This window comes from Bos javanicus, chromosome 24 (genome assembly GCF_032452875.1).
Source record: "Bos javanicus breed banteng chromosome 24, ARS-OSU_banteng_1.0, whole genome shotgun sequence".
Lineage (NCBI taxonomy): Eukaryota > Metazoa > Chordata > Mammalia > Artiodactyla > Bovidae > Bos > Bos javanicus.
The window spans coordinates 22199796-22215420 of record NC_083891.1 but is presented as its reverse complement, the minus strand read 5'-3'; the positions used below and the strand labels follow the sequence as shown (position 1 = coordinate 22215420).

Below are 15625 nucleotides of genomic sequence, written 5' to 3'. Positions count from 1 at the left end.
GTCAATATCAATTCATTTTGAAAACAAATGAACACTCACTTGACTTGTGTACAGTAGCTGGTCAGTGTTTTACACAGCACAGGTTAATTTATGTTAAGCCTAGCCCTTTATTGGATGATCATAAAAAAATCTAAGATACTCTTTACTTTCTTCAATTGTACCTAATAGAGGTGGGGAGTGAAACTGATAGTAACGTGGATTCTGAATTTGCACGGACTCAGTTTGAAGATCTGGTCCCATCACCAACCTCTGAAAAAGCTTTTCTAGCACAAATCCACGCCCGAAAACCTGGGTACCTTCACAGTGGAGCTACCCCGAGCACCATGCGTGGGGACATGTGAGTATCTTCTGCCTGGGGGGTGTTTTTTTCAGCAACAGAACACTCTGCAGGGAGCATAGGAAAATAAAAACATGGTTGCTTAGTTTTTCATTTTGGAAAGGAATGACACAGTTTCCTTTTCTGCCAGAAAAGGTAGAAGGGTGTGTGTGTGCTAAGTCACTTCAGGCATGTCCCAATCTATGTGACCCTATGGCTTCAGCCCACCAGGCTCCTCTGTCCATGGGATTCTCCAATAAGAGTACTGGAGTGGGTTGCCACGCCCTCCTCCAGGAGATCCTCCTGACCCAGGGATCGAACCCGAGTCTCTTGTGTCTCCTGCATTGGCAGACGGGTTCTTTACCACTAGCACCCCCTGGGAAACCCAGGTAGAAGGGCGCTTCGTTTCAACTTCTCATTGTGACTTTTCCTCCTAACAATTTCCAGAGTATCAGTAACGAAAACCAGCCAGTGCCTGTTGAGATCCTGGCCTGCCCAAGGCACTCAACCAGTTAGATACAAAATAGTGTCAAAAATCACTCCCAGCATCCCAGGACTCATAGACTAGTTCAGAAGATAAATCATCCTGTCTTCCGAATTTACTAGATTCACTCTTAAGGGACCCGGTGATACTAGAGAGGCCTCTGTTTCAAGTGAGTATAAACATCATCTATGCACTTGCGATTTGAATAACTAAATGTATAAAAATCTCGTTACAAAGAAGTCCAATTTGCTTGACTTGTTGAATATGTATAAATCTGACCTTCAAAAGACATTTTACAAAGATTTTCACCCAATTAGGTTTCTGTAGCTTGACAGGAGCCAGTAGAATCAGTGACATTCCCGACTAGACTGTGACCTTGGATCAGCTCCAAGTAGTCAGACAGAAAAAGTTAAAGCTGAGAAACAAAGGCAAAGCAAGGACAGACCTGCACAGCCCAGCTTGGGAGGGAAAAGAATAAAATGAAGAAAGTTAAATAAGTGGAGTTCTGAGAAATGTGGACAAGGGCTCACCCAGAAGCTGGAAAAGGGAGTTGATGAGCAGTTTAAAAAAAAGCTACAGAAGGGTGGTGGGGCTTAACATGAGAAGAACTGCAGACTCGTCTACAAAAATAAACTGTCTGTTTTAAAGCCCCAAAGAAGAAACTAACCAGAGGCCTTTCTGGTGTTTTGACTCTCCATCCAAGGAGTGAGTAAAAAGACCAGTAATAATGGGAAATTATAAATAGACATGGTTTGAAAGCCAGCTGTGAAAAGGCAGAGAGCATAATATCAAAACAAAACAGTTATGATTTTATGTGGCAGGAGGCTGCTGCTTTTAATTGTAGTTCGCTTTCTTGTCCTTCCCTCTATAATTTAGAATTATTTGATTTGTTTGTTATTCAGACTGGAGAACTGTGATCAGTTCAGTCTGGTAAATAATGTATCTATGTGATTTTTTATAATTGAGCATCTACATAGTGGTGACCTAAAACTTTCTTGATCCACTCGCAAGATCCAAGACTGTAGCTAAAGCCACCCGATCTGCTGTTCCTGGCAGGCTGGTAGCAGGACCAACTACCAACAGGGCTGTGGGGGTTGGGAAGGGAAAGTTTACAGAGGCCTTGCAGACCTATTTAGGCTGGCCCCAAACCTCTAAAAATAACAAGAACATGCCGTACAGATATAAATAAACATGAACATTGGCATTTATGTTCCAACCCAGAAACTTCTACTTGACCACTCTTTTTCATTTTAGGGGATATTTTAATATCTGTACTATCTAAGCATGTACTGTGTTTTAGCCCGAGCATATTTTAGTCATATGACTTAGGTAGTGAATTTATATTCAGTCCCAGGAAGAACTTTATATATACTTGGGTGAATAGATGGAGAGTCACACATTAGTGAATGAGATCATTTTTATCCATTTGTTTCATGGTGGAATTGGACAATTTAAATGGATTTCTTAAAGTCAGAGATAGTATACATCTTTAAGATCAAGAGCTGTGGGTTAGAATAGTAGTCTCCCTGACATTGATTGGCTGATACTCTGAGCCTTGATTCTACCATAAAAATACAGCACATGAGTGCATGGGCCTATATACATGCAGAACACAAAGAGCATTAAATTACAAACAAATATTCTTAGACATTATTTCACTAGAGGGCTCACTTTCCTTATAGAAAGTGTTTTTGAACTCCATTTTTTTAAGCCCCCAAATTGGGAAAACTGTATCCTCTCAAAAGATAAGCCTGCCTTTTTTTTAAGAATGGCAAACATTTAAAGGACAACTCATTCCAGGAAACTCTAGGAAAACAGGTGACAACGATCACCAGACTACCCTAGAAAAACTGCCTATGAGAACACCTTGATCATATATTTCTCCAAACTTCCAAAGCGTCTTTCAAGTTTTTTTCATCATGTCAAAGAAAATCCTACATTGAAGTAAATTGAAGCAAAGAAGTGAATTAGAGACAAAATAAATGTGTGCCCAGAACAGCAGGTAATACAGGGGTTCCACTCATATTTGCCTTTTAAGATTTGCTCCAAAACGCCCTTTGTGGTTGACTCCAGGGTTACAGAAGACGGGGACCCCTACGTGCGGCCAGAGGATGAGAACTATGAAGATGACTCTGTCCGGCAGCTGGAGAATGAGCTGAAGATGGAGGAATACCTAAAACAGAAGCTACAGGACGAAGCCTATCAGGTACCGAGACCCCACCCCACACCACCCACCACTTCAGCCCCTCGGTGGCTGGATCTTTCACGTTATTCCAAAACTTGGTGCCTTCTCCTTCCTTCCACCCTCCCTTTCTGGAATATTCTGACAGTACTCCTCAGCCCATGAATTCTAAGACAGAGAAAGGTTTAATGCTTCTTATAGCTGTCATTCATCAAGTATTTCTATAAATTCTGAGCTGGAAAATGAAAAGAGGCCTTCCATGGTGATAATATAGTTCATGACCCTCCAAGATGATTAGGAAAGCACTTTTTAAGAAAAGATACAGCTGGCTGTCCATGTCAGGAGATTCAGAATCTGTGGATACTGAGGCTCAACTGGAGGGGACTTTGAGTATCCATGGATGCTGGCATCTGCAGGATTGGGGTATCCTGGAACCAGTCCCCCATAAATATTCTGGGATTCTATGCCCTTGGGTGGGCCACAGGGCACAAGGAAATTGACTAAGCATAAGTATACCTCTGTTCTTGAATCACTTGTCCTCAACTTCCCTCCCTGCCTGCCTCGTATCAAATGTTAAGAAGTCAAAGAGTGACAAGCCTCAGCTAGAAATGCTGGGGGAAATGTAGGCCCCCATTCAGCAGGGTGTGGTTGGACAGACTGTCATATATCCTGGATAGCATGATAATCCATCTGAGAATTCACCTGACATAACACACGCAATGGGGAATAATATTATCCTTATGGGGATGCATTTTCCCATGGAGATTGTTCTACTCCCCTGTCTATTTACCTGGTACGTTTCCCCTCCCTCCATCTTGCCGGGGTTCTAGGAGGACAGGGGTATTTGGATGGTTGAGACCTACTGCCCCCCACCAGGCCCCAGTGGGTTATTTTTATCAGGTCAGGCTTTCTGTCCAATATCCAGATACGTTTTTTCCACCATCTTTGGAGCAGTAGTTCTCTCTTACTCTGTTATTGGAAGAAAGAATAGCAGATAAAATAAGTTATCTACTACTCATACATCTGTAGATTGCTTGGAAATATTTTCCCAAGAAGAACAGAGCAAGAGGGAAGCCTACTAACCCCATCTTGACAATATAAAACAGAAGTTTTGCCTCTGGAATGTTCCAAAACAGTTGTGTTTCAGAATAACTTCAGAGTGTAGGCCTAGATAAACAAAGAGGGACCAGATATGTAAAGCCGTATTTGAATCCTGCATAATCAGACCTGCCCCAAGTGTACACCAGGGAGAACGTTTTTCTTCGCAACTTCTATGGCCTGTCCACAGGAGGAAATTTGCCCGGATGAAGCCCCAGGGTGTCTCTGGGAACTCTGAGGGGTGGCATTCCTACGTATATCTCCTTTTGGCCCTGCTGCACAGAAGGAGAGAGAGAGGTGGTTAAATAATCAATATTCTGGTTCATGCTGTTAGAGGCGCCTATTAGACCTCCCTCTGGGAGCCCACATTAGTTTCTGGATTTTGGTGACAACCATAACTGAAATTCTAATTTTTTTTTTTAAGAAAAGGAGTCATTTCATATAAGGTATTAGATTTTTATTTATTTCGATGAACTAGAGATTTAACCTGATACAAGCAAAATGAAAGGAAATTCTATTAACAGCATCAGCTTCCATTGGAGTTCCTGCCATCTGGTAGATTTTAAGCTCCTTCTCTCTCTCTCTTGCCTTTCCTCACTACAACCAGTGACTTCAAAGAAAAGACAAAGAAAAGGACGAAGAGATTGTAATGGGTCCATGTGTTATATGTCCTGGAGAAGGTTGAAGTGGTTTTTCCTTGACTGCTCTATGAGCTGTTGGATGGGTCAGAAAGTTACTTGCATTCCCTGGATTCTCTCTGTCTGTCTATCTACCTTTCTGCATGGCTTCCAACCAAATAATTCACCAGCTTGACTGCATCACAGACTTGACGTGTCACCTTTCTTGTTTGTGTCCTTTGTCACCCACAGGTCAGCTTGCAAGGTTGAATGCAATAGCCTTTTATCACTCTCCTCTCAAGTAAGTATCCACTTATTTAGGAGGAAAGGTGGTCACTGTACCCTGGATTCTGATCACTTGTAACCTACATGCACAAGCACTATCTCTTGGGGTTTTTCTATGGTAAACTATCCTCTTCCCCTGCTGATAGCAAAGAATCATCCTGGGCCATGAAACATATCGCTCTAGTCCAGTGGCGATTTGGCAGACAACCTTGGGAGTTCACTTTTTACTCTATGAATTAGGAAAACTGGCAGAGGAATTTCTGTAACCCAAAGGTGCCCCAGAAATGTGCAGCTATAAAGCCAATTTGCTGATCATAACTGCATCCAAGGTTTCAACCTCTCTGGCACTTGAGAGAGAAAAATGCAAGCTTGCTCAGCACTTGCAGAAATGAGTCAGCTCCTTAGTCCTGCTGTACTTAGGCCCCAAAATATCAAAGTGTGCACCTTAACCAGTGAAATCAAGAACATGAATCACTAAAGAAAACAAGAGAAGCAAAGCACAGAGGGAAGCTTCCACAGCCTTACGCTTTTGGAACAGCTAATTCACACCCATCATGGAATTCAGCAAGATATACATTGATTTAAAATACCTTTTCTGTGGCTTGTGATCCCCCACCTTCAGAGATTTACCTAAATACATGGGAAATTCTCAGTAGATTTTTTTTTTAATTTAAAGAGACTAGCATTTGATTGGCAAGGACCACTTGACTATAGTGGTCTGAAGCTTAGGATCTGGACTCTAACATACTGATTTCAAAAATGAGTTCCATCAAATCCTAGCAGCATAATCTTTGAAAACTTGCTTAGACTTCTATGAGCCTCTGTTCCCACTGTACAACATGTATCAGAATACCTACCTCATAGAGGAGTTGTGCTCCCTGGGATACACCAAGTTACAGCTTAACCTAGTGGCAGACACACTATCATTTCATCCTGAGCACACACATACATGCCTAGCCCTCTGCTCAGTGCTTTAGAAGCAGTTCAGTCCCTGGGAGTGACAATGATTATTGTATGAGTGTATGAGAACCCCCAGGACTCAGAACTAGCTTGTTCTCTCTACTTAGGTGAATAAGGTTGGGATTCAGCTTTGTGCTACGTTTGACACACCTTCAGCTACACTGTCCCATGAGTCTGATGGTTTCCCTGGCTCCAGCTCATGGCCATTTAGATGTCCCACATTACAATTCAAAGCTAATACACCTCTCATAGTCATGACTGCATAAGACTTGTAACTATTTTAGTTATTCAGTCTATTCCCACCCATGGAATCTCATAAGTCTACAGTGCAGTTGAGAGGAAACTCAACCCTGGCTGCTAAGTTGAAAAAGGAATATATGTCTTCTAAATGATATATCAATTAGTAATGAATATATTCTAGCTGAAACACTGCTGACCTCCTGTCTCGGTCCTCAGGTTAAGATGAAGCAAGTAAAAATCAAGGTGTAATTGTTATTATGAAATATATTTTTTGAGCTGTGGGGCCCTTTGGGTATAAAAGGAAAGATCTTATTGAGCACATTTTAGTCTGTCTCCCTTGGACTTGAGACTACTGCACCATGAGTTCTCCTGATTCATCATGACTATAGTGAAAAAGTTCCCAAGAGCAATTTCTGAAAATATTCACTCCAGTTACTTTCCCAGAGGAGCAAGACATTTCCTTTCATAGCATTTTCTTTCTCTGAACTCTAGCAATTTGATCATTTTTGTTATGCACATTATTTAAACATCAGTAGGTAGTTCTTATAAAAATATACTTCTTTAAAAAGCCTAATAAAATGCCTTTGACATTTTTTATTTAGTTGCTAAGTCATGTCCAATTCTTTGCCACCCATGGACTATAGCCTGCCAGGCTCCTCTGTCCATGAGATTTCTCAGGCAAAGATACTGGAGTGGGTTGCCATTTCCTTCTCCAGGGGATCTTCTAAACCCTGGGATCAAACCCATGTCTCCTGTGTTGGCAGGTAGATTCTTTACTACTGAGCCACAATGGAAGCCCCAGCCCTGGACATAAACCAAGATAAAAAGCAGTATTTGGTTCTTGTCCATAAATGCCAAAGATTTTAATGTTCTGTTTCAAATTTTATTTCCAATAAAACTTAAAACAGTTGTGACCTCTGCTACTTACCACATCCTTACCTACCTAGATGGCCTTCCACAGGATTCTAAATATAAACCAGTCTGTCACCAAATCACCAAGTCAGACAAAATTAATTTAAGATCTGGAACACTGCAGGAACTAGTAGCTTTTCATCCTTGCAGCTAGTTCTACCCTACTATAATTTTTCTTGATGAAACCAAGAAAGACAGCTGAAATTGTAGAACATTTATCTGTTGAAATCTATTCACTTGAACTTTCTGGCTATACTGCAAGACCAGAAATTATCCCAAAATATATGCATCTCTTCTGCAAGGGTCTGAAAGTCGATTTCATCAGCTCAAAGTCAATTAGGCATCCATGAAGCAGAGCCCTACATGCTGCTGCTGCTAAGTCGCTTCAGTTGTGTCTGACTCTGTGCAACCCCATAGACGGCAGCCCACCAGGCTCCCCCATCCCTGGGATTCTCCAGGCAAGAACACTGGAGTGGGTTGCCATTTCCTCCTCCAATGCATGAAAGTGAAAAGTGAAAGAGAAGTCGCTCAGTCATGTCTGACTCGTAGCGACCCCATGGACTGCAGCCTACCAGGCTCCTCCATCCATGGGATTCTCCAGGCAAGAGTACTGGAGTGGGGTGCCATTGCCTTCTCTGGAGCCCTACATGACTAAGGGGCAAAAGGTGAAACACCAGAAACATGGAAGACCCATCCTCTGCTCAAGAAAATCCTTAGGCCTCTTTGAAGATAAATATGCACTTACCAACACATTAACAAAAGTTATCAAGAGAAATCTGTTTTATTGCTTTTCAGCTAGCCACATGGGAAGAAACGGTACACATAAAGCTTAGCACCCGAATTAGAGTCCACTGAGGTTCCATTTTGACCCATCAAATCTTAGGTTGGTCCCTTTTCCATCCCTCTGGCCACATGGTACTCCACTTACCTTGGCCAGCCACATCCTAACTTCAGAAATTGGAGGATGGAAGATCAAAGGTGGATTTTTTTTTTTAATTAGCATGGCAAAAACAAAAACAAAACTAGCATGAAATTCTGATGGTGAGTCAGTGTTTTCATGTCCTTGTCCAAAGGACAACACAGATATTTCTGTATATGGTGCTTGAACCTTCCAGATGCCTTAGGTGCCCACTAGGCAGGAGTCTCAGCATTGAGGATTCTTGTCCTCTCTTCTATCAGAAGGTGCAGTATCCCAGTGTCCCAAGACGGTCATTCCTGATTGTCAGGGGAAGAAAGGACTGTGTGTGCGTGTGTGTGTGTGTGTGTTTCGGGGTGGGGGGAAGGGAGGATTCTAAGCTTCATAACTCTAATTTAGAGAACAGTTTCCATCTTTAAAAAAGAAATTACACATTGCTTATTCCCAGGCAAGCTATAGTCAGACAGATGCAAGTAACAGGAGAGCTGGTGATGAAGGACAGAGCTGCACCCCCAGAGGAGAAGACGGCAGCCTGGCAGCAGCCTCAGCTCATGGAAGAGAGGACCCACCACATGCAGCCGCTCCCGACAGACCCCCGCCCCCTAAAGACTGTGTTCTGCCGACTGTAGTGCAGCTAACTTTTTGTTCTAAGTTTTGTAGTTCATAGACGTGTGTTTTGAGAAGGAAAAAAAAAATAAGACTTCTGTTCAAAGCTAACTTATCAGCTACATCTTCTGTAACATGGCTCATCCCTCGAAATGAAAACACAGGCTGAAATCCCATGCTGCTGTTACTCGCAATGGCAGTATTAACAAGCATCTTACCTTTGCACATGATATTGAACCTGGTCAGTTTACAACGACATTACTAATACTGTTTATAGCTAGGAGTTTCATTTCTGAATTCTCTGAGATTTTAGCAAACCAGTTGATTATATACACTGTACATTTTTTTTTCCACAGCAACTGGAAAAAAAACAACCACTTGCAGTTATTCACTGAGCCCGAAGGATTTGGTTCCTGAGGGTACAGACTCAGAGCCCCAAAGCCAAGAAGGGTCCTTGGCCTGCATGGTCTGCACTTGTCTCCAAGTCTCTGAAAGCAGAGGCTTGAACCAAACCCATCAGGAGAATCCAATCTCTGTGGCTTCTTTCCAACTTGGGGTTGTTTTCTTTCAAGATACTCTTAACCAATCAGCCATAGAATTTAGTGTAAATATTTTTTTTTTCAAATAGAGATCATATTCCCAAAAAAAAGGCAACATTCAAATTATATAGAATCTAGTTTTTAAAATCAGCACAGATCTTCTTAAAAACTGTGAACTCTGTTTTGAAATACTCGTTACTAAAGCTGTTTATAAACCACAGGTGCCATAAGATCCCCCCAGTGGACTCAAGTTATCTCTGCTCTTCCACGGCTGGTTCCTTTCGGTTTAGCTTTAGGGAGCATGTTTCTAACAGCACCGCTCATCCACCGGTTCCCCATCAGGTCGTTTGGAGGCCTTTCAGCTTTAAATATACAGGCTTAAAGTGCGCTTGCAAACGTTCGCTCTCCTTTTCTTTCTGAATGTGTTTTGCCTTAGCTGGCTCCCTGGTGTTCTGCATGCAGCCTCCTGTGGTCACGTGAGAGGAAACAGGCTTTCCTAAGTGGAGCTGGGATCTTGCACTCCGTGAAAAGCTGATGTGCAAAAGAACTGTCAAGGAAGGGAGAATGAATGACTCTGTTGATGGTCCTTTCTGAGGGCCCTCTTTGGGGAGCACCAAAGACCTCCCTTAGGGATTCTGGGGAAATGAAAAAAAAATAATCTTCTACTTGTTTCAAGATTTGATGAAATAAAAATCCTGCAACATAGTAGATACATTATCCTTAAATTGGCAGCTTCTCTGGATTCCTGTTTCTCATTTAAAAGAAAGAAGAGAACATCATTCTAGAACAGTGGTTCTTGAAATGTGGTCCCTGGACCAGCAGGGCCAGCATTACCTGGGGAGTTTATTAGAAATGCAGATTCTTAGGCCCTAACCCCAGCCCTACTGAATCAGAAATTCTGGGGTTGGGGCCCCGTCATCTGTGTTTGAACTTTCCAGGTGATTCTGATGCATGCAGAAGCTGAAGAACCACTGCTTTAGAAGAAAGTTGTGTAATAAAATCTCTGAAAAGGCCTTACTCAGAATAAGCAAGAAAGGTTCTGAGTCACCCTCAAAGTTTGAGCGATTCAATTTTGCTTCCAGGGTTGGCAGAAGCTTTCTCCCACCCCACAGAGTTGGTAGTTGGTGGGTCCCCTGCTGAGAAGTGACATCCCAACTTCTTCCTTCTTCCTTTCCAGAGGGCTCTCAGATGCGCCCATCTCTGAGTTGGGTCAGACACCACCTCCTTGACTGCCCTCAGGAACAAAATCGCTTGCCTTGGGGTTAGTAAAGCTCTCAGTTGGCATTAGCAAGGAGCACATTCTGCCCCTTGATGTACTTAGTCATTTTTCCCTGGAGAGCCAGCCTGACAAATGCCCCTGAGAACAGGCTGACACCAAAGGGACACAACTGCACGGTTCTCAGATTTCTTTGCACAGAGGGATGTTATTGCAGGTTTTGTTGGTGTGTCTTAATGTTCATCTCCTTCCCTCTGCCCATCCTCTGTGAACCCATACCTCTCTAGATGGAGCAGGTGGCCACTGGTGCCTCATACTCAGTACTTAAAACCACTACATCCCAGCTACCTACATAGCTGTCGGCTCTGAATCATAGCTGGGCAGTTTTCAGTCTCAGAACCCTGACCCTGCAGGTGGCGTTCAGCCACTACCTGGACCGAGCTGACAGATGTTATCATTTTGTGTTTCTGCATCATAATGTTTGTCTAAGGTTTGGACTGTTCTGTGGGTAACCTTCCCTCATCATAGTGTTCATTGCCAATTCCATCACATGGTTGTCGATCCCATCGTACGAAGTCATTGCAAGGACTCTGGAAACTGCTGCCAATGACCGATTCCTGACTAACCAGCCACCTTTTCTTTCTCTTAGCTCCACGTCAGCCCTGAGACCAGACTCAAGCACCCCTGTTCTGTAAACGAGACAAAATGGCGTGCGTTATTTTGGGTTTTCGTGTTTTTGGGCGGGTTTCTTTCCTTGGCTCTCCAAATCTACTTTTGGGGCCTGTTCTAAGTGCAAACCCAGCAGGTGTCACCTGTCCTGTCCATTAGGTACAGTTCTGTCTGGCGAGGGTTGTTTCTTTCTTGTTCCACGATGAATTGCACATCCATCTCCATTAGAGGTGATGCCCTATTAATGAGCACTGGTCTAACACAGCCAACCCTCCCCCACGGCACCATGTGAACAGAGGGAGGGAGGAGGGTGAAATCTACTGTAGGGGATTCAGGAATCAGTTGTGGTTGGTCAGGACGGAAGTCGGGGTAAATGTGGTTGGTCAGAGGGAGATGTGCTGGAGATTGTGAAAAATGGATTCTCGAGTGATCTGCTATAAGACAGGGAAGGTTCATTTGTAAGTAGTAATGTGAACTGAACTACATAAGAGTGTGGCCTTTGTTGTGATATACTATGTATTTTCTTATATGCATGAGCCAAACTGTTGCATCATAATTTAGCACTGATGTCTGCTTTTATTTTGATCATCTTTGTCCACCCTCATTAGTTCTTGGCTGTTAACTGTAGGTAGACGTTGTAGATCCAGCAGCCTTTGGTTGCTGCAGTCACCTTGGTTCGATTCCGCACAAACAACTCCATGTCCTCAGAAGAAAGGGCATTTTTACCTTTGAACCAAAAAGAAGGGAAAAATAAAAATCAGAGGTGTCATATCCTGAGGCTAATTAACTCTAAGACATTTTTAATTATGACTACTGTAATTTGACGCCATTTGAAGTAACCAATTCAGAGACACTAAAGATGTCACAACATTCATGGGTATGTAACAAAACTACTATTGTATGGGTTTTTTGTATTGCTGTTAAGTATTGTTTTGTGTGTATGTGTGTGTGTTGGAACCTCCTGGGGACATGTTATATTTTGAAGTGATTAAACTATTTAATTGTGTGTCTATATTTTGGAATGGAATTATTTCTTCATTAAAAAATGTTTTTAAAAACACTATATCTTGTGTATTTTGTTCTTTTGTTTAAATGAATGTTTCCTAAAACAACATGAGGTTAGTCTAAGAAAGACAAGTCAGTGTTTGGAGTGTGAAGCTTGGACTTTTTGCTGATTGAGGATCAAGCAATTGAGGTCAAATATTTCACCTTTTCCTGCCTTTGAGGATGCAGTCTTTTTAAAAATGAGATACTATTCTGCTGCTCATGGGAAGCCTTGTTATGATTAAGATCAAAAATCCATACTCCCTCTCCTTTTTTCTCTTCCTCTTCTTTCTTTTCTTCCCCAAATTCCAAATGTTGGGGGAAAAAAACTAACGTTTGTGTAATCCTTTACAACTTTCAAAAACCCTGTTTCATTTACATTTGATCCTCACGTCATCCAGATGTATAACTTACGGTGCTGCCTTTGTTCTGAAAAAATCTGCAGACCAGGCTGAGATGAGAAGTAGACTAGGCATGCCATCAAACAAGAAACAGAGGGCAAAAACACAAGAAATTTCCCACTTCTGAGAAGATGGTGCGCTTTTCAGAGGAGTTGCAGGAATTTCTCCCTGTATCCAGGGCTATGGAGCCTTCACCTCACTCCCAGTAGATCTTGCATCAGACGAGACCAAGATTCATCCAAGGAATTGTGCTCTCAATTCCTTGGCATTGGTTTAATTTCTACTGCTGTCTTCTGATTGCCCTAGCAACACATATTAAACTTTGCAAATTATGTGTTCTAAATATTATCTGAGCGAGTAAAGAAAAACTGGGAGGCACTGGAAAGATGAAAAAGAGAATTTTCAATTTTTTTTTTTCTAAGATGTCAGATCCTGACGCAAGACTGTGATGTACACCAAGAATCACCATTGCCCAAAATGTTCCCCTAAGATTTCATTGGCACAGTCAGGAGTAGTGGGGCAGGTCTGGTCGTCAAACATTGGAGAAGCCTGGGGCAAGAGCTTTTTCCCCTGGTTCATAGCCAACTTGGGAACAATGATCCTCTGAAATACAAAATCCTTTATAGTCTTTTTTTAAAATGCTGCTTTGAGGGGAGGTTAGTATGAGAAAAGAGTAATATTTCCCCCTATTGCAAAGAGATCCAAGATGCTTATTTGATGAAGAAGGGCTCAAATATTTTAGTAGGATAATAGGAAGGGTATAATTTTACCAAAAAACCTAAACCAAGGCTAAGATACAATACTGAAAACTCTGCATAAAATGCAACTTAACTGCCTAGTTCTCAATGTTCTCACTACAAATAACCATACTTGCTCAACAGCAAAGACATTTTTCAAGCCATTGTGAGGGTCTCTGTACTATGAACATTAGTGGTATAAAGGACAGTCTTCAATTTTTTTTTTTTTCTAAAAAACCACAAAGTCAGAAGGTGGAGAAGAGGGAACCCTTGTACACTGTGGTACAGCCACTATGCGAAACAAGATGGAGTTTCCTTAATAACTAAAAATAGAGCTACCATATGACTCACCAATTCCACTCCTGGGCATATTTTTTTTAATTAATTCAAAAAGATGCATACACCCCAATGTTCACAGCAGTATTATTTATAACTGCCAAGATATGGAAGCAACCAGAGTGTCTATCAACAGATGAATTGATAAAGAAGATGTGTGAATGGATAAGGAAGTTGTGCTACATATACACGATAGACTATTACTCATTACTCAGCTATAAAAAAGAACGCATTCTGAGTCAGTTCTAATGAGGTCAGTGAAACTGAAGCCTAGTATACAGAGTGAAATAAGTCAAAAAGAGAAACACCAATACAGTATATTAACACATATACACAGAACTTAGACAGATGGTAACGATGATCCTATGTACAGGGCAGCAAAAGAGACACAGATGCAAAGAACAGATTCTTGGACTATGTGGGAGAAGGCGAGGGTGGGATGATTTGAGAGAACAGCATTGAAACATGTATATTACTATATGTAAAACAGATGACCAGTGCAAGTTCGATGCATGAAGCAGGGCAGGCAAAGCCAGTGCTCTGGGGCAACCCAGAGGAGATGGGAGTGGGGAGGGAGGTGGGAGGGGGGTTTAGGATGGGGGCACATGTGTGCACCCATGGCTGATTCATGTCAATGTATGGCAAAAGCCACCACAAGATTGTAAAGTAATTATCCTCCAATTAAAATAAATTAATTTTTTTTAAAAAGAAGATGTGGTGTGTATATATATATATATACAATGGAATACTACTAAGCCATAAAAAGAATGAAATTTTGCCATTTGCAGCAACATAGATGGAGGGCATTATACTAAGAGAGCTAAGTCAAAGACAAATACTGTACGATATTGCTTACATGTAGAATCTAAAAAGCACAACAAACTAGTCCATATAACAAAAAAGAAGCAGCTCTCATATATAGAGAACAAACCAGTGGTTACCAGTGGGGAGGAGGGGTTGCAATATGGACGTGGGGGAACGACAGGTACAAACCAGTGGGAGTAAAATAGGCTACAAGATTGTACTATACAACACAGGGAAGATAGCCGATTCTTTGTTATAACTGTAAATGGAGTATAACCTTTAAAAAAATTTTAAGCATGCAGTTGCAATCTGTGATGGTGAGAAGTGTAAAACAAAATTTATTCCAACACTATAGCCTCTTCTTAGCCTGGCCTGATGAAAGGATTAAGCTTTGTATTGGGTTGGCCGAACAAATTTATTATGGAAGAACCGGAACAAACCTTTTGGCCAGTCCCACTTAATTGCTTTTCTATTCATCTTTGCCGACTCTACACTGGTGGTGAGGAAAGTCTGCACTATCATGGAACATCACTGAACCCAATGCTGAGCCAAAAGTACAATAGTTGGGCAATAAATACAGAAGACATTTAAAAATAAGGAAGGCACACCATTCCGCAGGTTACTCCTAATTATCCATAGTCACAGCCACGATTTTTAATGGACGCGTTGGAAGAGATGAAAATTGATCCGGAAGAGACTCTGGTAAGCACCGGAAGTAGGAGATTGAGGGGGCCGGGCTTGTGCTCCAAAGCCAGGTGGTTGTGACGCTCGGTTCTGAGAAGTGGAGACACTGATTTGTATTCCAACCTCCTAGTTTCAAAAAGACTTGATAACAGGGCCAGGACTCCTCTCAGAAAGTGAGTCAGCAGTTTGCCTGAGACTGACCCAGTTTTGCACTGAAAGCCTAGAGTCCTGAGAAACGCTTCAGTCCCGGTCAAATGAAGGAACCGGTCTCCCAAGAAAGCAAGTAAAGAGACCACTCATGCATCAGGCTGCAACAAGCCCCTGCACCGTAAAGCAAGTAAGATATTCTACCACTGTGGGACATTTAGAGAACAAAAAAGGTACATGAATGTACCTTCCTAATCAAAAGTGAAGGTCGCTCAGGCCTGTCCAACTCTTTGGGACCCCATGGACTGTGAACTCTCCAGGCCAGCATGCTGGAGTGAGTAGCCTTTCCCTTTTCCAGGGCATCTTCCCAACCCAGGGATTGAACCAGTTTTCCCATATTGCAGGCAGATTCTTTACCAGCTGAGCCAAAAG

The 15625-nt window shown here is 42.1% G+C and overlaps 1 protein-coding gene across 18 annotated transcripts in view; it reads left to right on the top strand.

Moving 5' to 3' along the window:
* DTNA (dystrobrevin alpha) overlaps positions 1-12103 on the top strand; it is a 453431-nt gene extending 441328 nt beyond the window's left edge. For 12 of the 18 annotated variants that reach the window (XM_061399629.1, XM_061399630.1, XM_061399615.1 and 9 more), the window contains 4 exons: positions 169-337; positions 2874-3006; positions 4950-4998; positions 8459-12103. In XM_061399629.1, the coding sequence (XP_061255613.1) occupies positions 169-337; positions 2874-3006; positions 4950-4967 (320 nt within the window). In that variant the 3' untranslated portion in view covers positions 4968-4998; positions 8459-12103. The other 6 variants (XM_061399613.1, XM_061399614.1, XM_061399624.1 and 3 more) reach the window with 3 other exon arrangements.
* The last annotated feature ends 3522 nt before the right edge of the window (positions 12104-15625 follow it).